Source organism: Rhamphochromis longiceps, linkage group LG18 (genome assembly GCF_057381845.1).
Source record: "Rhamphochromis longiceps isolate RC_006_pf linkage group LG18, R_longiceps_female_GT1.1, whole genome shotgun sequence".
NCBI classification, from domain to species: Eukaryota; Metazoa; Chordata; class Actinopteri; order Cichliformes; family Cichlidae; genus Rhamphochromis; species Rhamphochromis longiceps.
The window spans coordinates 11,228,677-11,254,503 of NC_140574.1; the positions used below are offsets into that span (position 1 = coordinate 11,228,677).

Consider the following 25,827-nt stretch of genomic DNA (forward strand, 5'->3'; position numbering starts at 1 on the left):
GATGACACACAAAACCTCAAGCTTAAATTTGACAGAAGCATGCTGGGAAACTCCAATCCTTGTCCATGACCGAGAGGGAGATCGAAATGACAACATATGATAATGATGAGTGAAACCCCATGAGCTTAATTAAGGCTGAAATAAAGATCCCACTGGAGGAGTGGAGTTTTGATACTGAGCCACACATGAGGACTTTAATCCCATTAAGGTATTTAGAATTTATTCCACCCTCAGGTTCAAAAACCACCTGAAAGAAGCAACAAACACTAATCCCTTTGTTTCTTATATTACAGAGGCCTTTGCTAGAAGACCACAGTTACAACTCCACGTTGTTGACGGGTAACACAGCTGACTACACAGTGATGCATCATCACAGTCGATCCTTTGTGATTGCACAAACATCTTATTTGTGTTAGACGCAGCGAGAGTCTTCGGTAATATCACTGAAGTGATTATATACAGTAGATTTTCTTCTTCACACAGCCACAGTGGAAACCAAACAATTAAGATGTGACTAAAGGGAAAATTCTCAGCTTTAATTCAAAAAGCTTGAAGAGATGAGACATTTTTATACACAGTCCCATTTTTAGAGGCTCAAAATTAGACAAACAATTTTTAATATAAGGTTAGTTTCTAACACTTAGATAAAAATCTTTTGGAGTCGATGGCTGCCTGAAGTCTAGAACTCATATATAGCTAAATGCTGATTCCTCTCTTGGCATGCTCTGCTAGGTCTTTACTGCAACATAACTTCAGCTGCTGCTTATTTTGGATTTCTCTGCCCTCATTATGCACTGTTAGGTTGAGATCAGGTGACGGAGTTGGAGCCTCACAAATATCACATTTCTTTACCTTAAAAAAAAGAAACTTTTGGAGTGATCAGATCAACAATGTTGTGCGTTCCTGCCAGCACTGCAAAACCAACCCAAGACTTTTTAAGCCTAGCAATGGCCTCTTTCAGTGCAGTGTCTCCGTGAGTTCTTGTGAACTAATACCAAATGCAAGTTCTGCACTTGTAATGGAATAATAGGGAAACAAGCATCACCTGGGCAGCAAATTGTCCAATTACTTTGCAACTTTACTTTTCATTAAACCTCAGAGCTGAAGTCAGCACTTCAATCACATAGTTTGATTTTAAAAATCCACTGAGTTGGTTTACAAAAGCAAAACAAAACATTTTAATTGTCCAAAATGTCTGGGTCTAACTGTAGTTATTTTTGGTTGTAGAGATGTAAAGTTTCCGCTCTTCACCGATGAGGTATCATAAGCATGAACAGTTAATTATGATCAAATTGAAACACATCCAAGTGCTTGTTGATTTCTCACTGAAAAATAGCTTAAGATTCCAGAATGGATGGAGTGAAACTGAAACTAGCATACTGAAGTATTACCCTTTAAAAAGAGAAAAACAGTTTTTAGTGACTGCAAATCATAGAATTGTCATTTTATTACACAAGATTTCCCAAAATTTAAGGGTTTAATTTTATTTTAAGAAAGGATAATCCTCTTAACCTTGACAAATGAGTTCCTATTTATGCTTGAAAAGGGAGTAATGTAGTAAAAATCCTTTCTGTAGTACTAGCCCAGAAGCTGTAGTTCAATAAATCCATGGATTTCCAGTTCCATTAATAGCAATTATAAATGTAAAATTACTGGCAGTATAATTTCAGAGCTAACATTAAATACATTGCAGGGATGTTTTAGGTTGTTTTTCCAAGAGAAAATTTTTCCAGATGTCCAGTTTCCATCTCATATGGATTTCACTGCTTTCATATTTGTTTTAAATAGAAGTGGACCTCTGAATGTTTATTAAATGTTACGGCCATTTGATCACAGGTTTTATAGACTCAAGAAAGTAACTGGCAGAAGATCTAAACCTGCCTTTAGATCTTTGCGTATAGTCAGAGAGAAATAAAACAGTCATCGTTCACAGTTGCAATAGATTGATAAAGAACCAAAATATCCACTTTATTAGTAGTATAGAGAATGACTTGGACAAACTAATGTAGCTCTCACTTGAAGTGATCTCCTGCATTCTCGGATGTGGTAGTTTGTCACTTTTCCAGGTGTCGTTCCCACTGTGAGCATTGCGTAACTACAAAACCGCCTCGTTGGACTCAAGGTCGAGTGTCTGCCAGCGAGGAAGCAGCTGTCTGAGCGGCGAGGGAACAAAAACATCTCTCTAGATTACATGGAGGGTAACTGTTGGCACATGAAAGCGTTTTATTTCATTCAAGACAAGAGCTTGGTCATTATTTGGAATAGGAGGCCAATACCTGCTGCCGACTTCACCATACTTCAAGGCTATATGTCGAAGAAAAGAAAAGAAAAAAAAAAAAAAAAAGATTCTAACACGTTAAGTACATTTTATTGTAAACGGTGACGAGCGTGTCCTCCGATGATAGATCATATAAAACAGTCGCAGGTAAATAGATCATATATAACATATTCTCATGTCTGTGTGTGGATATAAAGACATCTTTGTATGTTTGTATAAACACAGGTCAGTCTTTGGTTCCACTCTAAAGTGCAGTTTCTGTGGTGCAGCAGTCTCAAGTCTTTGGTAAAGAGTTCAGAGGTTTAGGGACCAGTCTTTATGCTCCTTTATTCATTAAAACAACAAATGTAAACTTAGTCTACCAATGCAGTCTCTGTGACCCCCTCTGGGTCTCTGATGAATCCACACTCCTCTTTTGTGTCTTTGTGGATAAAATACTCAACCTGCTCTCTAGCTTTGCCAGAAAAGAAGTTGAGCAGTAACGAACGCGGCGATGGCCAGCGCGGCGCGTTTCTGGCCGCCTCTGTGCCATCCTGTGCAGCCGTTGGGGTGCAACGGAGGCCTCTGTGTGTCATCCCTTTGGCTGGAATCTGATGGCTGGCTGCTGGATGAACACTGGACCAGGGGCATCTGGTAGGACGTGGCTCGCTTCTCCGGGCGGTCCGGACTGGAGCCGTCGCTGGGGCGCTGGCCGTTGTAGAGCAGGTAGCGTCCATGAGCGTCCTGCTCCATGCGGAACAGCTCATACTCTGTGTGTGGCAGCCGGATGCCCAACGCCACGCAGCCATTGGTTAGGGTGACATCCTGCTCCACACCGACCTGCCAAGACCCCTGCACTCCACACTCATTACCACTGAAGACATTGAGGAGGGATGTGGTGGCCACGTCCATGGGAGTCACTCTCATGTGGTTCACTAAAAGAAGATGACATAAGAAGACCTTTAAAGCGATCTATTGTGCTTATTTTAAGCCTTTTTATTACTATTACTGAACTTTTGTCTCTCAAGTATTACTTGTTGAAACCCTGGCTGGCCATTTCTTGTTTTCACTGTGATCTAGAGCAGGGGTCCCCAACTCCAGGCCTCGAGGGCCGGTGTCCTGCAGGTTTTAGATCTCACTCTGGGTCTACACACCTAAATCACATGATTAGTTCATTACCAGGCCTTTGGAGAACTGCAAGACATGTTGAGGAGGTAATTTAGCCATTTTGAATCAGCTGTGTTGGATCACAGACACATCTAAAAACTGCAGGACACCGCCCCTGCCGTAGAGTAACATTGTTGCGCTCTGTGCACAGTCAGTATACAAGATGGGCATCGCTTTTTAGAAAGTCAAGTCTACTAAAACTCCATATCTTTGAGGGTGCCCCATCTTTAAGAAATGTGGGAAAGAAACAAAGAACTACATTCTTTATCTAAAAAGTGATGCTAACACAGAAGGGACACACTCACTCATCATATCAGGTTTAAACAAAAAAAACCAACAACAACAAGATCTTGAGGCCTCAAAGTGAGACTTCACAAACCAATGGTCGATATTAGGGTAGGTGCATCCATCTTTCATTACAGCCTGTCTCCAAATGGTAGATAGACTTGAGTTTTAAATGACGTGTCATTGAACCAGTTTATTCTGCTTGTTGAAACAACCTTGTTCTTATTTCTGTCCTTCCCTTCTATCGATTGTGAAAACACTGTGTCTGTGAAGTCAATAGGGATCACATGGATCATAACACGACTACCAGTTAATTAAACAAGCAACAGTCTAACCTTTTTATTCAAACACTGCTCAAAGTGAGCACGCCAAAAATGTTAGGAACTGGTAGAGGAACTGCGTTTAAACTACACTGTATCAAAATAGGGTTTGGTAGTGTTTTTAAGAATCAGCATTACGGTAAAAATGCAATTACACCACTAAGTTACCTTTGAAGACAAAATCTGTTCCTCCCACGACGCGGGTTGAGTGAAGCCCTCGACTGTAGCGGCCACGGGCGTAGATGGTGAAGGTGGGGTGTTTACAGATGGGGTCAGAGTAGTGGTAGTAATGGCCCTCCCAGGTGTGGTTGTTATCGTGGAAGATGAAGTGGCGGGTCAGGAAGAGGACCTCCGGGCGAACTTCGCAGCGCTGGCTCACCCACTGACCGTACAACCCGACGGTCAGGTCGGCCCGCGGCGGCAGGATGGGAGGGTGGAACTCGTCCGAGCGGTAGATGATACGACAGGCGATGCAGCTGTGGTCGTGGTTCTAAAGAAAAAAAAAAATTAATTTAACTCATAACAACTGATTTCATTTTACCAATAGTAAGTTTAGACAAAAAAAAAAGTCATAGCACTAAAGCACTAAAGATTATTGAGATTTTTCACATGACTAAAGTCATATTTACTGAAAACATACAAACTAGGACTATAAATCTCAGTCAGTCAAGCTTTAGTCACAATTGTAGTTTTGGCTTCCCACAGTTAAATGAGCATAATCGAGTGATATAGAAGATACATGCTCTGCTATTTGGAATGAAAATAAATAAATAAATAAATAAATACATAAAACTTCCTAAATCACTGCCTGATGACGTGCCTTCGTGTGTCATCACAGCGGTTTCCTGCAGAGCTCAGCTGGATGTTTCTTGGACTAGTCTGGATGAGTAACAATGCATTCAAAGACAGATATACAACAGAAATCAGATGTCTGGCAAGGCGGAACGTGAAGAGCTTGTCCCTCAAAGAGGATCATGATTCTTTTTTTGGAAAAACTCGTGCAAAAAAAAAACAAAAAAAACAGTCAGTTATGTTATGTGTGTCTACACTGCAAAAGAACACAATTTATTTAACTGCCTGAAGATACCACAAACTGCAATAACGTTAGTGCATAAAGGGCAAAAAACCAAAAAACAATCCATGAATTGTTGCCAACACCGATTGTCCAACATAAACTCTGATCTCCATAAAAGCGAGCCTGCACAGCTGGTCACTATATCCACCAACATACTGGACAAAAGATCTGTCATCCCCTCAAGTAGTTATTTTTGGCAAAACCTGGATTATCTGCAAAACGTTACATGAGGGCATCCATTGTGTTTGCATTGACAGATTGTGCCAATAATGTGCAAACAAAAATGCCAACATGCCAAAGATGGCGAGGTCTGCTAGCAAACAAACAAACGCTGATTTGCAAATGTCAAGAATAACATTTAAAGGCTCCAGATGCCTGAAATACAAGTACTCAGTATAATCTTATAGCTAACAATAAAGTCTTTGCTGTTCTCTGCGGGATATACCATGTGATTAAAGGGATGTACACACAGGAAGAGACTAACAGCAGTGTGGCCTCCAGAGGCCATTGGATGTCAAAATGGATTCTGGCGACTCATAAGTGATGACAGTCCAAATAACCATTGGCTAAACTAAGCGAGTGGGTACTGTGTCCTGAGTTAAACCGATTCTGAGTGGAAGGATTGGTGACTGAAGCTATAAAATAAAAACAAAAGGGGGAGAAAAACAGGCTGTTTTTGCAATGATACTGTAAAGTGGAGAATATATTAGAAGGTTGTCTAAATATTCGAGACCTTAAATGTCTAACCAGTGACAAACTGTCGGACACAAAGCACTGGAAGATGAGCCAATCTCTTCATATGTTGACAGTGCTTAATATGCTGTTTGTAAAGCCATTTTTACATTTTTTACTGTCACAGTTGCCGTTAAGCAAACTTTTTTCCCCCTGACGGAGACAAGACGATGTAAACACTTGAGAGGAATCAAAGAGTAGACATATGGCGCTATTTCACATTTGATGTCAATAAAAATAAGCCATTTTCAATTCAATTCAATAAAACTTTATTGATCCTGAAGGTTGACCCCGAAGGAAATTGCTTTTGTAAACCATGTGGAACAACTCTCACTGGTAAAAACACTTATATTTACTCTACTACAATCTTATGATATTTGCTTGACTAAAAGTAAAACAACTGATCCTTAAAATAGAACTAAAACTAAATGACGTTTTAGTCAAAAGACTGAAATGAAATCAAGATTTGCTGTTAATACTGACACGGTTTATATGTCATTTTTGGATGTGTGATAATCATGGTGATAGTGTAGGATCGTGTGAACAAGTCTGATCTGCAACCATCTTGCAACCGTTTGCCTTCAAAGTAAAAGTTGCACTTTATGAAACATGTAGCCAACAGTAACAGTAAAAGTTGTTACTTTAATGGCAAATTTTCTCAATTTCTGGTTTACATTGCACTTTTTCCAAGTTTTACTTCCTCTGGGCTAGCAGTTAGCAAGTATTTGAAGACAATCATAAAAACTACAGAAGACAGTGACACTCTACTAGCAACCAAAACAATCCCAAGAAGCCTTCTTTGAATCCAGTTTCCACGGCAGTCAGTGGTCACATCATGTCTAAATTGGTACACAACATGACGTCATGTGAAAAATCTCAATAATCAGAACTCCACTCATCATGTCTGAGTTCAAATCACGAGATGACAATGGTGAAAACACTGGTGGTGAGTGATTTCACAGTGGTTACGTCTGTGTTTTATACCGTCTATAGTCCGACTGCATCCAACATTTACATTTATACAGGTGGGTGATGTGAGAAGATTTCAAGGCTGCACAAGAAGTGGTCAGATAAAAAGAAAAAGTGAACCATTTATGAGACAGTCAGCTTATTATAGTGCAAACTGTTCACGAACTCAAAGTTTAGCCTGCTACTCAAACAAAGACAAAACAGAAGCATGTTCACTGAAATCTGTTTGTCCTGAAAACCTTTCATGACATCAGCACATTGTGTCATGAAATTCACACACAGAACTACTGGAATCTGTTCGGAGGAGAGTAAGGAAACTATTTCATTCAGTCTGACCCTCTGGAGTGTTTGGAGCCAAAGAGAACACATTGTTTCACAGTACAACACAGATGTCGGGACTACTTAAAGCCATTACACAGAAAACAGCATGCTGAGTTTTAATGCCACACACACACACACAACATTTGTACATGCATAAAAAAAAAAACAGTTAATCATATTCAGTTAATATCACTAGTCAGGTGGAGCAGCGTGTGTCCACAGACAGGACGGCCGGGGCTCTCCAACAGACTCAGAGCTGGAAACTACATCCCATATTCCACAAAATCTCTTCCAAAGACTGAACTCCAGGGAACCAATTCAGTTTTTTGTTATTTGAGGGTGGTCAAAATTTAAGACCTGACCTTCTCAACTCAATCGCTCTTTTTCCCAGACAACATTATGTCTGCATGAGATTTATGGGGAGTTTTAAAAGAAAGAAAGAAATGGAGAACGGTAAAATGAGGAGAAAAAGCTGGAGTATCACTACATCCTGCAGATGAGATAATCCCACTGCAGCTCCATAACCGCCTCAGAGCGAAAGGTTAATGGGACGACTGGAAGGGAGGCCTCCCACCAGAATATGTGTGAGAGAACAGTGTGTTTTTTAAAAGCTGTGCACTATGTGTGTGTTTATATAAGAGTTGCATATGAAGAGAGGAAAATGCAGCATGTGCGTATATTTTAGCATATATATGTGTGGACATAAGAAAAAGAGCCGGAATCCGGAGAGTTTCAGTCGCAGGTGTGGAAAATGTTTTGTATCTGAAGGGACTCAGAGCCCATAAAATATAGACTTCCTGTCTGGCCTAACAATGAATATGTCCTCCTACTGATACCAATCTGTCCCATATATCATGACACTACCAATGATTTAAACCAGTGCAGGGTTTTGTTTTTTTTTGCTTCTTTTCCTGATAATGTTATCTGAAAATATAAATCAAACAAAATGACACTACAAGCTCAGAGTTTCTTCCAGAAAAGTTGTGAGTGGGGGGCTGGAGGTGCTTCATTAATATAGCAATATTTAACTGTTGTAATCATAATCATCAATTATGAAGGAAAAAAAAATGCTCACTTTGGACAATGGATGAAGAGAGAGATGGACCAGGGAGTTTATTTCCCACATCCACTGCATAAAGAGTAAAGTGCATAAAGGAGAGCATTAAATCACAGATGGCCTCATTCACAAAGGATTATGGGTAATTCATCCTCTCTTGATTAGTGGACATAACTGTACAGATATCAGCTCTGCAGCTAATGATTTAAACTGCCTGGTGAGACGGTGAGGTGTACCAGGGGAAATGTTCAGGAGCAGAGGGAGTGAACGTGGATGAGTTCAGATACTTGGGGTAAATCATCCAAAGCCACAGACAGTGCACAGGAGAGGTGAGGAAGAGAGCGCAGCATCAGGGGTGATTTAAGACAGAAGGATAGCGGCAAGAGTGAAGATGAAGGTTTACAAGATGGTAATGAGATCCGCTACGGTGTATGGTTTGGAAACGGGGGGGCAGAGTTGGAAAGTCAGAGGTTTCAAATGAAAAGAATTTGCCTGGGAGTGCAGCTCAACAACCGCTTATTTTTAATCCGGGATGTACAGGATTAGAAATTAGCATATCAGAGGAATGGCTCAGGCTGCTTTAAAGAAGCAATGCAGAGATGGTTTGAACATGTGCAGAGTAGGAGAATGCTGAACATGGAGATTTCTGGATACAGCGAAGGAGGACATGCAGAGGACACTAGGGAGAGGGTTAGATGGAGGCAGATAGTCTTCTATGGCCACCTGTGAATCTGTAATAATCATAAGAAAAATATGAGAATATGAAAAAGATTAAACTAACCAAAAATGAATCTAAATTTTGTGTAAAAATAAATGAATAAACCCAGTGCACAGGTGTGACAGGGCTCATCTTAGCCAGAACAAGGACAAGCCATGCTTGTACTCGTCCTCATCTAAACCGTGTAAATGCAGTTAGTTCAGTGTTCAAAGAGACTTTCAGTAGAAGACTGAAATAACACCAGAGTGTGAGAGGCTGCGTTTCTTGACCAAAATTTGGAATTTTTATTTTTTATTTGAAACTCTGATTTTAGTTACAATTGTTGACAATGACGAGCATTAAGAAATTCTGTACGTAATAATAACGGTAGTGTCATAAAGCATGTGTTAAATGTTTATAAACTATTTACTGACAAACAAACTGGTGGTGGTGGAGAATATTTGATTGAATATTTAATTGTTCAATTAAAAACTACATTTAAAATAAAAGGCTGCTTCATCAGAGTAGTTCCCTTTTATTTACTTGTAAACGGGTTAATTATGTTTGATGTACAAGTGGGATAAATGCCCTCATAACCAGCAAAAATGCTGAGAAGTTTAAGTGGATCTGAGCATGGATGGGTTTTCAGTGTGTCAGTGACCAAAGACTCCAGCCAAGAGTTCAACCTTGTATTTAACAGGAAATCATTAGCAGGCAGGTTTCTTTGCCGCGTTGAGCCTACAGTGTCCGGCTTGCCATGAAATGCTGGACGCACTTTTAGGTAGAAGCAAAGTATTTTATAACTTTACTGGAAATGAAGAAAATAAAAACGGAGGAAATGAGGGAGGATATTACTACCCTTGCTACATATAAGTGACTTCCCCCCCCCCATTTCATTTCATTTTTTTTTTTACTATACTGAACAGAGGTGACGTACAAATAAAGTGCAATCCAAGTCATGGCAGATAAAGGAGCATTAGAGCTGAATTCTTCCATTTGGGACGTAGTTCAGGGAAAGCTGATGTCCAGGAGCAAACATTTTATGAGAAACTGAAACCATATCAGACTTTCAAAACCTTCCGTAGAGACCTGTTGGCAAAACAGACAGTCCTAATACTTTGATTTTTTTTAAACTGGCATCCATTGAGCTATACCAGTATCCCTTCTGTAAGACGACTTCCTGGGAATTCATAAAAAACCTTTCATCTCAGATTGACCGGCTTTATTGCTCAAGTTTTGAGGTACTTTCATGAAAGAAATGACCAAGAGCAGCATAACAAGTACACACACAAAATGAGCAAACACAACACTTTAAAAACAGCAACAATATAGAAAAAACCCCAAAACTGATCCCTTCTTAACAAGGATCATTATCAAGTGGTCATTACGCCGCCTCAGTGACGCAGCAATGAGCCGGGGCGACAGAAAACTTAAAAACACAGTCCCCCGCTTTGCTCTTGCATCACTGCTGAGTTCCACCCAGGAACCACAAATGAACATGCTGGCACCAGCAAATGTTCTGGCCTGGGACCAGTCCTGGGACCAGCCCTGGGTACACTGCTCAAGATTAATGTATTGGATCATCACCATGGCAATAAAATAAAATAAAAAATCCCTAAAAAGAAACCATTACAACCTCAAGAGATGGTCCAGTTGAGTGCTTTTCGAGTAAGAACGAGTGCGGTACTCTGTACTGCTGCTTTACCAAGAAAATATACGAAACTTAATTTACTGTAACTGAAAAATGCCGTGAAAAACAATACTGTAATGTAGACATTTGTGTTATTATAGAAACAAATGACCACGTTTACCCAAATAGGGAGTTACTAAGGAGCTACTTTTTTTGCAAGTTTTATAATGTTCACCTTCAAGAGTTTGGTTTCCACTCAAATACAGTGGAGTTTCAAAGAATCTATTCTGCATTAAATCAAGTTAAACTGTATTTTATTACCATCATGTCCAGTGTTTATTCCTTGAGCACTGTTCTGGTCTCCAACATCTTTTTGTAAATACCTTTAGCTACTAAACGCTCCACTATGTTTGTGTCTGAATGTAAATCAAAGCAGTGAAATTGATGGTTTTAAAACCAGCACACTGAGTTGAAAGATGCTGAAATCACAGCCTGTGTATCTGAGATGACATCATACATTGGTCTGTGAACAACACCCTCAAGATAGGAATTTCAGCCATCACCATATTTGTTTTTAAACTAAACTAAACATGAGAGATTGCTGAATCTGAGAATACGATTAAAACCTTGGAGCACATATCTTCTATTCTACTTCATTATTTAGCAAGCGATCAGCACAGTGGACTGATCTGCATGTTTGTTTTGGCACAGATTTTATGCCGGACACCATCCCATTCATTCAGGCTTAGGATTGGAGCCATGAAGATATCAGCTTGTGAGTCTCTGGGACTTTTGTCTACACCCAATCTCTAACCGTAGGTATTTTGCGAGTATGGTGAATGTATTTACCACTACATCACGGAGAAGTAGTTTAATTAAACGGGACAAACATCAAGTCATGTTTAATAAAAACTTAAATGAGTGATTAAGTTGCAGAGTCATTTTTAAATTTCAGATCCGATTTCTATTTGTAACCTAAAGAGTCGCCCCCCTGTTGGTCATTAGAAAGAATGCAGTTTTAAGGCACTTTGACACTGGATTCACCTTTTAAGGGGAAATTATGGTACAGCAGTGGCTGTGTGCTGGCAGCTAAATACTGCCCATCTACCTGCAGACAGCATCTTGTCAGATGGGGGCACACCCATGTGCGCTACTCTTGCTTGTGCTGTTGCTGGTCCGTTAGCCAGCAGTGCAGAGGAGTCAAACTGAGTGTTAAAAACTATGGAAAGCCAATTCTTGTGCACTTTCCTGGTGCTCCCTTCCCTTTTCTGGCACATTTTTCAACCAATCAGCATTCAACTGATACACAGAGTCATCCATATAGCGCGCCATGCATTTGGGATTTTGGAGGACTGTAGGGGAGCATGTTGGCATTGGCTGAAAGGCTCTCTATAGGTTCTTCATAGGCAAACACATACATAAACTGGCATAATTAAGCATTAGGTGCAAAGACTACATCCATTTTTTTAATGTGATTAAAATGATCTAAAGTGCAAAGTGCAGCTGTAGTGATTGGCAATAATCTTCTGTATGTAGATGCATGCACCGTTTTGATTAATGCATTTAATGAAAATCCCACAGTCCAAAGACATACCATGGGGTTTTGGTTAATTGGTGACTCTAAACTGCCCTTAGGTGTGAATGCAAGTGTGAATGGTTGTCTGTCTCTCTACGTTAGCCCTGCATCAGGCTCGTGACCTGTCCAGGGTATACCCAGCTTCTTGCCCTATGGTAGATGGGATAGGCTCCCCCTGAAAAGCATAAGCAAAGAGAATGGATGGATGGGATTTAAAGAAATTAAGAAGAGTATTTCTGTAACAGAAACACTCTTCAGGTTACTGAGAGACAATCTTTTGTTTCTCAGTAATCTGAAGAACACACTGAAGAGTTTTTATTGGAACTGCTTCCTGGCAAAGAAACAGTCCCTGTTCTAGCTTGACAGCAGGATGTTTCGAAAATACACAAAAAGACTGGCGGTGTTTCAGGGAAGAGAATACTTTTTATAAGGTTTGTTAAAAAGAAACTTCACTGACATTAACTGAACCGGAGTGGTAACAGAAATGAAAGAGACAGAAGCAAAAACTCCCTTTTTTCCCTTCAAGGCTGCAACTCTAGGACTGATTCCCAGTTTGGAAGTGTCACTGAAAATTCCGCCAACAGTCCAACTTCCTTTTTTTATTCCAAAAAGATTGAAGACAAAACGGAGCACATGCAACAGTTTGATTTGAGCCCCAGGCACGCATAAGATCGGAGCTGGTATGTGCTCACTGGACTAATTCATATGGCCGCATCAATCCAAATTCCAGGAATACCGCATGATGATTGCTCCCAGAGATAGGCTCGGTTTCACATTGCATCTCTGCAGGCCAGAGGGGCTTAAGGAGAGCAGCTCTGGTCATTACAGCGCCACAGGGGAGCTTGTCTGATCACAGCTCGTCACCCCACACACTGTTTACATTCTGATCAGCAACACCAAGCCCCGTCATCCCCATACATATGAATGTTTATTTAGACAGCGGACCCGAACAGGATTTCATTGTGATCTCTGTAGAGGGTGACAGTGAAAACATCACTCTAGGGTTTCAGCCAGCGGGGAAACTCCTTTTCAGCAGTGTAAATACAGAAATTACATCCTGTAAGCACAGTGGAGATGAAATCAGTATGTAGATAGTTTCTGGTTTCTTTCAGTGCAAATATTTAGTGTGCAAAGGTCTAAGCTCAAGATTATTGACTTACACAGAGATCCTAACACAGACTAGGGTTTTCTAAATAGATATCAGTTAGGTACAACAGATGGGCTTAACCGCCTCAGAATAATTTGGACTATCAATAACTCGATAATTCAGCAGAATAATGTAATTTCCCCCCCTAAAAAAAAAACAAAAACAACAGGCCTTCCCTCTAAAACACAATAAACACAATTAGTAAACAGTTTATCCTGGTCTCCTCACTGATTTTGGTTAAATTATACATAAGATAGCTCCCAAATTAAAATGTATGTTTTTCAGGTCAGCTCAGGTTCTATCTGGTGTGTGTGGTCTTTGTGGCGTGGAGGGTCAACACAGCAGGGATGGAGTTCAGCTGAGGTTGCACACTGAGTTGCATGCTCGGGACAGAAAACAAAACCCTACCTACGATCCAATGAATACAAACGTCAGGTTTCTGGGTGGGAAGAGTTCTCATTCCCGTCGCTCAACTAAGGACTCCTACTGGTAAGTCATGGTTCCTGCACAGTGAGGCAGCTATCCCCTGCAGGTAATAACTGTTGTTACTGGCAGAGATTCTGCACATCTACAAACTTCAACATAGTCCCTGCCTTACCAACTTTAAAATAATACTGGCTGTTTACTGACAGAGAAACCTAGTGTCTTAACCACAGACTGTGCATAAAAGATGGAAGTAGCTTCCAGTTGTGACATTTGAAACCGAAGTGGGTGTGCCTTAAACTTGCATTCTTTCTAATGCCCTTAAGGGGGCGACTGCTGGTTTCAAAAAGGAGCCTGGTTGCAAAGAAAGTCTGTTGGAAAATGCTAAACAAACATTCTGCAGATCAGCTTTTGAGCCGAGTTACTACTTTCAAGCTGTCTTTAATACAACATAATGTTCATTTTGTAAATTACAGTTCCCACTAGAGTCAAAAGAGGATCAAAGGGTGCATGTTTCAGAATGAGATTTCCGTGCGAGGGTTCAGTGTCTAAGAGCTTCACAGTCTATCCACTCCATGTCTGGTTACAAAACACAAAGATGGCGACAGTGATGACACTCAGCTTGATGCGTCATGATGGTACTTAATTGACTAATGAGTGTTGCCATCTTTTATATACAGTCACACTATTGCTGATTTAAAAAATGTAGGCTTTTAGACAACCCAACAGGTTGTGCTGAAGTACAGCAGTAGACTTTTAAGGCTATAACAATAGTTCAAAGTTATGGACGCCCCAAAACTTATTTTTTAATGTTTTGTAATTATAAAAACTCTTTAATTTAATATTACGACCCACAAGTGGACAAACTCTGTTCTAGAATCAAGTCTAAGGCTACATATTAGTATCAATGCACTAAGCCCTAAGCGAGGGAGGATCATTAGGGACTTGCCTTGGCGTTTTGCAAAGCGGTCTGGTAGCTGGACGGCTTGTAGTACAACCTCTGCGATGGTTCAGTGTGTATGTCTCCTAGAAACAGCTCCTCCACCAGGTGATCCAGGTTGTGGTGCAGGTACTGCTTCTCCACTCTCAGCAGCTGCAGCTCATGCATGGCAAAGTTAAGCTCTCTGGTGCAGTCGTAGTCGCCCTCCTCGCTCACCAGCTCGTACATCGCGTTGGGTTCCCAGGCGCCCTTCACTGCCCCTCGGCAGCTGCGGTTGAGCCTCTGGCTGAGCTCTTTGTCCACGGTGGCTGTGTGATACACCATCTGGACACGATGGAGCTGGTACTCCGCCTCTGTGCCACCGCGGATGATCCAGGAAGCCTGGCGTAAGCGCAGTCGACCCCGAATCACCAGCGTGTAGATGGGTTTGGTGCAGTGGTTGTCCTCATAATAAAACTGGTGAGCCTGGAAGGTGTTGTTGGGGTAAAACCTGTAGGAGCGTGTCAGGAACTCTGGGCCTGGTCTGACCTCACAGCTGAAAGAGAGGACAGATGGCTGTTAAAAAGAAACAAAAAAAAAAAAAAAACCCTTAAAAACATTTATGTTTGTGTGAAGAGCTGAGTGGTATTCATGTTCCTTGCCTTGAGTTTCACAAACAGCATGTTTGAAATATAACCCAATTAATCTGCACAGAAGATTGACTAGCTTCAGTCTTTTTTATTGGTTGTACGTCTTTGGTTTATTCTTTTGTGAAGAATGTCACGAGATCAGCGTAAGTTTCTGTCTGGTGGTGCATTCAGAGAAGCTCAGACATGTCAGACCTGACAGTAGGAGGCTGAAACTAATCTGTATCTATATATCTATATATAAAGAGCAAAAGCCCCACCCACTTGCTGTTGTTCTTTTTTAACATCATAACCAATGAGTTTGTCTATTACTATTTGTGTTCCTGTTTCCCCATTGTTGAGTTGCAACCATTAGTTTAAAGGAAGCCTCCAAACCACTCCCATGTGCCTGTGAACCACATCAGTGGGCGTAAAAATAAAGAAATGTGGTGAACACACATTGACTCACAGTGAAAGTAATGTAAGCTTTAATTAAACAAAAAAAAAAAAAAAAAAAAATCACCTCCTGCTAAGAGTTTCTTACTATAATGAAGTGAAAGTAGTAGCTTGCTAGAGAGTAATGCAAACTCTTAAAGATTTTGGTTAGGGGGAAGATACAGAGAAAAGACGCCAACCTGGTGGACACCCAGTGGCCCTCCACGCTGGGAGGCATCTGCACAGTGATCCGGGCGCCATTGTGAAGGTGCTTTAGCATGTGCTGGCACTGGGAGTCTTTGATAGATCGGCCAAAGGTTTTCTCTGGATAGAGGCGACTTGAGCGGCTTTCCGAGTAGTGAAGAGAGGAACCTTCAACCCAAACTGTGGGAACAAGACGATGAGAAAACAAAGATGATGATGACGAGCCTTTACGTACAATAACAAATGTAAAACAATCAAAACGAAAAATTACATTGTAAACAGCTGTTGAATTACCATTGAGCAGCGTTTGAACATCAAATGTTGGGGTCACCGAGTTTGAAAGGCTGGATAAACCACAGAGGAATCTGTTTATTCTGGCATATCTTTACCTTCTAAAAAATTACCGCTTTTAGGACAACTGGGAAGGCCAATTACGCTGAGATCAAACGGAACAGCAGTCTCCCTCATGCTTTCAATCTGCCAGGCCTCTTTGAAGTGTTTAGAAGGTTTAAGTTTGTCATTTTAACTCTTGTCATTGCCAGAGATTACATGGCTGTTCCAACAACCTGTAACACCTGGTATGAATGAAAATGAGCAGATCATGAAACAGGTTGAGGGCCAATTAGTGAATTTCGGCTTCCACTCACTTTTAACAACAACATTCAAACGAACCAAGACAAATGACGAAGATTGCGCCGATTTGTATGCTCAGTTCCCACACCGCCCGCGTGCCCTTGACGCACCACATGGAAAAACAATACCTTCAGCGATGGACTGAGCTTAAAGGGATAAAATGTCGGAAATGAAAGCACTTAAAAAGCCTACAGCCAGAGAAAAGCCCCGAAGCTCACATTCCCTCAAGGATTTATGCCATGTAATACTCCGATATCATCAAAATCTACCTTGAAATATGAAGACTTTGCCATGAATTCTTTCTATCAGACCCGACTTGCCTGGCAATATCATTTAATGCCCAGGAATGCCACTGCGGTCGCCTCTGAGCTTTTAATTTGAGACTAATAACACTGAAGGAGGGAGAAAAACATCTGATTAAAAGAAGCCAAAAGCTCCATGAAGAACAAAGCTCCATCCAGCTGTTTTACACCCAGTCGGGCAGCTCCTATGAGAGCTAGCCCAGGCTTGTGTGCAAATCACCACATCACAGCACTGCTGAATGGAAACACTGGACAGTGGGAGAGACTTGATCCCCCGACTCAGCTGGTGGTATTAGTAACGCTGCTCTGTTTGCTGTAGCTGATCTTAAAAATCAAAGGAGACACTTCACAGTTTGCTGCATGTTATGCGTGTATGTATATAAATGTTTTTTTGGTTTTTTTAAACACCTGCACTCGGCTTGGACCACAGCAACGATCTGAGCGGCTGCCAACAGCTTGTTTTCACTATGATGAGAGCAAAAACTAACAGTGTGCGCTTGAGAGTGTTAAAAAAGGAAACCTGGTGAGATGTATAATCTAAAACACACTTAACACTTTTATGCAACCCCTTGGGTTTAATAGCAGGTGAATTTAAGGGTTGAGCACATCCAAAAGAAAACTAACAGAAATCTAGCTGCGAAACTGTTACCCGGTTATAAATTAGGTGAATAGAACATAAAGTGGTACACCGTGCCATTATGTATTTAACAGAAGAATTTTTTAAGAGAAAATGCAAAAGCAGTTCGGGGGTGTGCTGGTGTGGAGCATTCAAGCAGGAAAGAAGTCAGAGATGATCTCAGAGAAGCTTTTGTTGCTGCCCATTAATCTGGGAAGGGCCATTTCCAAACAGTTTGAAGTCTGTCATTATGCAGCGGAAAGATTATTCACAAGTGCAAATCATTCAAGACTGTAACCAATCTTCTAAGGAGTGGACGTCCCAGCAAATTCACCCCAAGGTCACAACGTGCAAAGCTGAGATAAATTGCAAACCCCCCCCAAACCCAAGCGCTACATCTTAGACCGCACAGGCCTTAATTAGCATGTTAAATGCTAAAAGTTCAGGACAGCACAATCAGAAAAAGAATGAACAAGTATGGCTTGTTTGGAAGGTATGCCAGCCTCTTGGCTCTAGAAAGAACAGGAAAACCACAGGACCTCTTGGACAGTGTCCTTCAAACAGATCAGACCAAAGTGGAGATGTTTGGCAACAACACGCAGCAGCACGTTTAGCAAAAAAAGCAAAGGCAATATAATAGAAAAAACAGCTTATATCAGTGTTGATTGAAGGTGATGATTTGAGCTTGTTTTGCAGCCAGGACCTGGGCACCTTACAGTCATTGAGTTGACCGTGAACTCCTCTACTCTACAGTCAAATGATCCCCATGGCTGAATAGCTGAAAAAGAAAAGAATCGAGATGTTGCAACGGCCCAGTCAAAGTCCAGACCTCAACCTGATTGAAATGTTGTGGTGGAACCTTAAGAGAGCTGTGCCTAGATGAGTTCATGGAAACCTCAATGAACTGAACGAAACTGTAAAGACGAGTTGGCCAGAATTCGTTAGCAATCAAACGAGAGCCCGATCCAGTCGCACAGAGAACGATTACTTCAAGTTAAAAACTGTTAAAGATGATTCTACAAGCTAAAACCTCAGAGGGTGTACTTAGTTTGTCACACGCTTCTGCATTTTGGCTTCGTTTTTGTTAAACAATGACAGTGTAATATGTCATGTTGTGGTTCATCTGAGATTTTATTTGCTGATTTTTTTTTAATTATATCCTATATGTAAAACTAATTTTATCCATCAGTCTGCTAACATAATGTTTTCTGAAGTTTGTGCTCAGTGGAGACCCGGGGATTGTCTGGAAAACTGGGGAATAACACTATCGGATCATTTTTTCTGAGAAAAATGAAGATTGGAATGGGAATTTCAATTAGATATACTAGTTGATATTGACAGTGCTTTTTATAAAAAAAAAAAAAAAAAAAAAAAAAAGGTAGATCTGTGATCTTTTAGCTTTACCTGGCAGAGTTGGGTCTGGAATTTGTTCAGAAGCATCATATAAGCCAGAAAAGTGGAACTAAGAAGAATCCTGAATAGAAATTTGCCGTTTTCACACCTCATCCACAAAGAGCCAATCAACAGCTGAACTATGAAACATTTGAGCCAGTCATGTTGCACTGAAGCATGCGCACAGCAGAGACGGAGTTTCAACTGAGTGGTGGGACACGAATCTGCTGGCTATTGGAGTAAAGATGGTACTTGGTGTACTTTTTTCTCACATTACTGTGTGAGCATAAGTTCATTAACCAAAAAAACCTCCCCAAAACAAAAAAGAAACAAAAAAAAGGACAGAACTAATTTTTTTGAGGAGGGAGTGGTTTCTAAAGGTTACTGAAGCTTAATGTCAGATTTACGCAACAGCCTGAGAATGAAGGAGGAGAATAATAAATCTTTGTTTCTGTGAAAATCTGCTGTTTCGTTAGATTAAGACATAATTTGTTATCTCCAACAATGTTTTCCTAAGTCGTGGTCAAATGTTTTTTTTTTCTCTTTGTGATAAGATTGTGAGCAACATCGCTGATATCTTTCTGTCATGACGTTAGACAGACCTGATCCAGAGTCAGCAGTGTCATAGGGAAGCCTGTGCAAATATCAAAATTATAATGAAACGTGAGCTTCGTTTTGAACCACAGTTACAAATCTTCTTACATTACATCAAAGACAAATGTGGACCTACTCGAAATGGAAAACAGACTCAGACAGGGAAATAAATGAGGAAATGATTATATGGAGGTTATGCGTAGCTTGTTAAAAGTGACTCTATAAGAGGAGGCATCAGACGCCTGCTTCTTTGCACTTTTTTAGTGTTGAATGTGTGACTTTCTTCCACTAGTTTTTTTTTTTTTTTTTTAACTCTTCGTTCGTGAAGGCAATAATCAGAACGGCTCCACTCAAACTCTTTCTGGCCCTTCGCTGCTGCTGCTGCTTTCCCAAACTGCTGCTCTATCTAAATCAAAGCACCCACAAAACTCCCAGAGTCCCAAACCACGGCGAACATTTCCAGTTGGCCCGATCCCACTGGTGAGGTAAGAAGGCTGGGACCCCTGACAAGAAGAGAGACTGTACAGTATTTATGGGAAGAGAAAAATCCTAAATTTCCAGAGCAGAGACCAGACAAAGGACTTTTCTTCTTGTTATCTCAGAGTCTGGCAGTGACCGCGCAGGAGTTGAAAAGGGTAGACAAAATGACACTTCAACTTCAGGCCAGCTGCATCCAGAGGTGGGAAGTTATAGAGTACATAGAGCTGGGCGATATGAGATTTTTTCATATCACGATATGTTTTTTTCCATTTCAGGCGATAACGATATCTATCACGATATAAGCCAAATAACTATATTTGTAAGATTTAAATGTGCCGTTGCTCACAAGTAAAATGTGAAATAATCAGCAGCTTGTTTTTATTTAAATATTTATTTCCCATAATAAGTTCAACAGGGTAGATGTACTTAAGGAACATGAGACTTTTTCAGATAAATAAAGGCAAATATTGCAAACCACACAAAAGGCAGCCGCTAAAGCGTTTAAGTTTCAAAACAGAACAAACGAAACAGACTAAATTGTCAATTCCACTTAGAAACAAAATATTAATTCTAAAAATAAATCTTAGTTTGTTTTACAGAAGAACAGACAAAACTGACTAACTTTTGTCAATATCAAATAAACTGAGAACTAAAAGGAAATTCTCAATCTCTCCTTGTTGTATAGCTGAGCTTTTCAAACAGTTTTAACAGTTACTTTAGTCTGACAAAAGCCGAATGACGAATTAGCGCTTCCAGTCAGAGACTGAGGCTACGTCCACACGTACACGGGTATTTTTGAAAACGGAGATTTTCCGTTTTCGTTTTAAAAAAATAATCCCGTCCACACATAAAGGCAGAAATGAAGGAAAACGCTGCTATGAACATGCCAAAGCAGCAGGTGGCGCTAGATTCCTAACCGTGCCTAAATGTTGGCCAATCAGAAGTCTAGAAGCCTCGGTGGGAAAAAGTAAACAAAGCTGGGGCATAGAAGCAGAACCGAGTCGTAAGTGTGGAGGGACAGTAACTGTGTGTATATGTAAGCATTTAAACACTGCAGAGAGTAGAATTAACAGTAACAGTATTGTAGAAATTCATTTCACCGAAACAATAACGTGGCGCACAGTGTGACGCATGCACCAGTTTATTGTATTTCCAGACTTGCTTTCGGCACAATTTACAGTGCACGCTACTCTATTTTTGTCAGACTTGAAATAGCCGAAATACCTTCACACTACGGAACTTCTTTGGCTCTTCCGTTCGACAATCTCTCCGGCATTGGAACCATCATCTGTTTTCTCTTCGGTCACGCTCGGTTGATTTTTCTAGTCGGCGCACTCATTTCCTCCATTACCCGCTGGCTGCTTCCCAAACAAACACACGTGCGGCTTGGCACTTGTGCTGTACGTAACAAGTCACGCGACGTGACGCTGCGGCTGTGATTGGTTCGGCTCTGCGCTACTTAATTCGGATTGGCTGACCTTTTTTTTTTTTTTTTTTTTTTTTTGAGGACAAGAGCGGCGAGGTCTATCGCGATAGCTTAATTTCTCTATCGAGTAAAAGTTATATCGCGATACATATCGTTATCGTTCTATCGCCCAGCTCTAAGAGTACATAAAAAAAAAAAAAAAGAAAAAAAGAGAAAAGTGGAGGTGCTTGAGTACTTTGAAAGGCTTTCTACTTGGAGATCAGAAGGAAAATTGCACATTTCGAAAGCCAGTACACATTTATCTAAGTTACTTACACAGATTAGGAAGTAAAAGCCATAAAATACTGCTTTGGTTCAGTAACAAGAGAGTAGAGCCAGCTGTCAGATTGTACTTGCATGGGGGAAATGCCAAAACAATGTCAAAGGAAAGAGGAGCTTTGAGCTACACTTGACTCCCTGTTTTTGTATTTTAGATGCATTTAGGTAAACTTATATAAACTTGAGAGAAAAATAAGTAATAAGATACAGTACAGCCATACAGGCTGTAATTTGGCACAGAAAACGCTCATGTTTAGCAGGTGTAATGCACGCTAGCGGTGAGCATTAAACATTAAGAAGGCTGAGCCAGGAGGGAACGTCATTGCTTCTAGTCTAAGTTTTTACCCGAGGGTGGCAGGAGTAGGAAACCCAGTTTTAATTTTCCTCAGTGGGACACGCATATCTACAAATTTCAAGTTGCTAAGACAAAACCATGATCGTCAATATCACAGTGGTGCCAAGTGAAAAGCCATCAGAAACAGCAGGTATTTTCAGGCTCTGGGGCTCATGGCAATCAGGTTGATGAGATTTTTTACTCTGGACCAAATGTTGGAAAATACATTTTCTATTTTTGTTCAGAATTTTTCTTCCTTTGGGACAAATTAAAGACATCCATCCATTTTCTTCCACTTCTCCAATTTCCTTAATCCAAACCTTTGACTGTTTTTGAAAAATGTTGAAGAAATAAGAAAAAAAGTCACCACCATAATTACTATTAATAAAAAAAATAATACTTTTTTAATTCTGAAAAAATACACCAACATAGACCACACACGAATGGAACAGGAATTTCACAGGGCCCCTGTAGTCTCATTTTAGAGTATTTAGCAGCTGCTTTGGCACTTTAAAGGTTTTTGGGGGATTTTTCTTGGAAGCCATCTGATTATTCGTAGCTCAACCTTCAAGAGGAAAAATGGAAATGTGAACATCTGCATTTCAGTGTCAACAACAACACCTCCAACAGCTGATGTGGACCATGCTTCACATAAAAGTTACAGAAAAGTGACTAAATGGACCTTGAGATGAGATTGTTTTGTAATCCATCCAAACTTCACAACCAGCACTTTTACTGCATTCCTGCACTGGCTGCTGATACAGATGTGCAGGACAAACCGGGCTACAAATTGTGCCTCCTACTTCCTTTCCTCGCTTCCTTTCGCTGCAGTTTGACTGCATCTCTCTCAGTTATGCCGGCATGACTCTCCCTCTCGCTATGAAATTATTGTGCAAATTGTCTGAGTGATGCTTTGCAATTATGGAAATGGTTATTTGGCGTCTTTGGAGATCTGCTAGTCTCAAACTGCTTTGACTTCCAGACCACTTTAACAGCTGATAAATGCTGGTAACTGGCATCCAACCCAGTGCAACCCCAAATTACAGCAGCTTTTGCAGAGCCAGACCGATGCATCGGCAGACTGACAGCACTAGCTGATACGATATATTATGTTTTAGGCATTTTGCACAAATGCTTTTATGAACCTTCAAGACATCAACACAAACTCCTTTAAATGATTTCAATCACAGTGTGTCAGCAACGTAGCCGGTTTTGTTGGTGTATTACCATTCACTAAAGTTACTTTACAGTGACTACTGTGATGTTAAGTACAGAATTATTGGCTATGATTTTATAATACAATAGCACATCTGTCCAATCTGGATTTCAGAGGCAGGCATGAGATTAAAATGTGTATTTTTTCTTTTTTTTTTAACCCCTTTTTTGAACCAAAATGCCAATTTTGGCAATATATGTGTAATATTAGTCAAATTATAGCAAATATGGGTGAAATGTGTTTCTATTTTTTTATTGCTACTTTCTATTCTTTCAACTTTTCTGAAAATTTAAAGAAACTATAGCCACATGACCACCACACACAAAATAATATAATGATAAAAAAAAACAACAGCAACTACTCTGAAATGAACATTAAAGTAAAGCTGTCAGTTAAGCCAATATCTATATGCAGATACAATAAAAACTTCATGGCTCCATTGAGGTCCACTGAGCAGAATAGATTAGATTCAGTAAAAAGGTGAAATAGAAGCAGCTGCTCTTCCGTGGGTCCATTTCTTGGCTTTTTTTTTTTAACCTTTCCGTTTTGCTCTCCAAAGACACGCTGAGGTTTTCTCTCCCAGTAAATTTACAGCGCACTCTAATCTAGCCTGACAGTGCATTTTCATTGCCACTCTGAAAGGCTGCAATAACACACCACTTAATTGAACGTTCGGATTCACTTAAACACACTTAAGGATAAGTGGACCCCAAAATGTTTTTTTTATCTCAACCAGGTTATTTGAAGTTGCTGCCAAATGTTGCCTTCCACTGTCACTGGCAACAGATTGATTGGGTCAACTGCAGTCCCATAATCCTCTGCTGCTCAGACAGGGTTTTCATCAGGATTGGATGTTTTAAGTGGCTCTTAACTCTCGCAGCGCTTTCATCTGCCCAGCAGCCTCGGGGAAGATTTTTATTGCCTTCTAACCTTTATACATCACTATGGCATAAGGCGCAAAGTTAACACAAAGTTTGTCCTGAATGGAGGCAAACATCAAGCCATGATAGTGAACAGGTGTGATGAAGGGAATTTTAACCTATGAGTGACCCACATCTTACATATGTGCGGTTTAAATGATTAGCAAAGTAAATAAATTAACTTAAATGACCGTCTGAAATTGTTCTAACTGTACAGCTTGTATAGAAAAACAAATACGAAACACATGGACATGTTTCCAAGCGCACGTGGAGTAAAACATGCTTTGAGCTCAGTTTTTTAAAAATCTTTTAACACTGACACTTGTTGCAGCGCATGAAACCTCAGAATAACAAACACTAGCACATGGGGAAAAGTTTCTTACCCAAAAAAGCAACGAGAAGCAGCTTAGATGACGGCCCCATTTCAGACTTGGTTGGATTAAAACGAGCTTCACGCTGGTCACAACGGAGATCAGGCTTCCCTTTATTCAGCGTCCGAAGTTATTCCGACAGAAATCCTCACATTTTGGATCCAAAGCGTGGAGAAAACACTTTTGCAAAATCCGAGCATCATATGAAGAATGCTCTCGATACGCAGAGGGAGAGAATAAGAAGCCCGCTGTACTTTCGCATCCGAACAAAGAATCCTCTGGAAATCAAAGTAAAGTTTAAACTTTACAGCGAGCCACCCTGAAACAGTCAGAGATTGAGGTGCTGAGTTCAAAAGGCTTTCTTACTTTAGCGCGCGTGTCCTGTGTGCTGCGCCCCGGAGGAGTGTTTGGAAGTGTGTCCAGAGATTGGACTCACCCCGCCCATTTAGATATTATATGGGCGTGGGGAGGGTGCTTAAGCTTCCCCAGTGAAGTGCAAAATCCAAAGAGAGAGAAAAAAAAAAGGTATTTTTCACCTTCTCATATTTTTTGGGGGGAGTACATTTTCTGTATTTTCGGGTTGAATATGTTATTTTTCTCATTGCATTTTAAATATCCATGACTGTAAAAACAAGATGCCATAAAAAACAGATATTGTATTACTCGTCCAAAATTTGAGAACAGTTTTGGTTTTGTCTCTTTTTTCTCACTCAAAAATATCTTCGCATCACCTGATACCTGCCCCTAGTTTCTCCTGCAACTCTTTGGGGTTTATCAACAAAAAGCCAGAAAGGGTCTAATGAAGAGGTGAACTGATCAAAAAGTAGAGGGGTGTATTATATTTTGTGGTTAAAAAAAGTCAGTTTGTTAGTGATTAAAAATGCCTTGCACCGAACATGAAAGGGTAAATAAATTAAAAAAGAAAAGAAAATCTCATGTTGTTTAGGATGAATTAGGGTTAGCCTTTACTGGTTCCTCCTTCATTAGGTCCCACATCCTCCTCCTTATCATCCATGATGGATGCTGCACATTTTTCTTGACCATGGCTTTCAAATTATACACCTTCAGATCGTATCCTCCTGCCTGGAGGGAGAACAACAGAGGTTCAGTGTCCTTCTCCTAGAACACCTGTTGTGTGTGTGTGTGTGTGTGTGTGTGTGTGTGTGTGTGTGTGTGTGTGTGTGTGTGTGTGTGTGTGTGTGTGTGTGTGTGTGTGTTTGATAAAGAGAGACTGTGGCCTTGAGTTTCCGACTCTTTTCAATTTGAGGTTTTCTTGTCTCTCTCTGATCTTTTAACCCTGAGGCTGCACTCCAGCTCCTCCATCACTCACCCAGTCTGTTGGAGGCTGAAAGTTGGAGGCTGAGGCATCTGTGGTACATTTGCTT

At 40.5% G+C, this 25,827-nt stretch overlaps 1 protein-coding gene across 2 annotated transcripts; it reads right to left on the reverse strand.

The window, feature by feature from the left end:
- Positions 1-1,492: 1,492 nt before the first annotated feature.
- Positions 1,493-24,857, reverse strand: LOC146647789 (protein APCDD1). Of its 2 annotated transcripts, XM_085389348.1 has the most exons (6): positions 24,809-24,857; positions 24,455-24,720; positions 15,837-16,020; positions 14,606-15,131; positions 4,198-4,519; positions 1,493-3,192 (listed from the first exon to the last, which is right to left on the reverse strand). In XM_085389348.1, the coding sequence occupies exons 2-6, from the start codon at positions 24,492-24,494 to the stop codon at positions 2,729-2,731; spliced, it is 1,536 nt and encodes a 511-aa protein (XP_085245474.1). In that variant the 5' UTR covers positions 24,495-24,720; positions 24,809-24,857; the 3' UTR covers positions 1,493-2,728. The 2 variants fall into 2 exon arrangements, with proteins under 2 accessions (XP_085245474.1, XP_085245473.1); XM_085389347.1 differs by having other exon boundaries at positions 24,455-24,851.
- Positions 24,858-25,827: the final 970 nt, after the last annotated feature.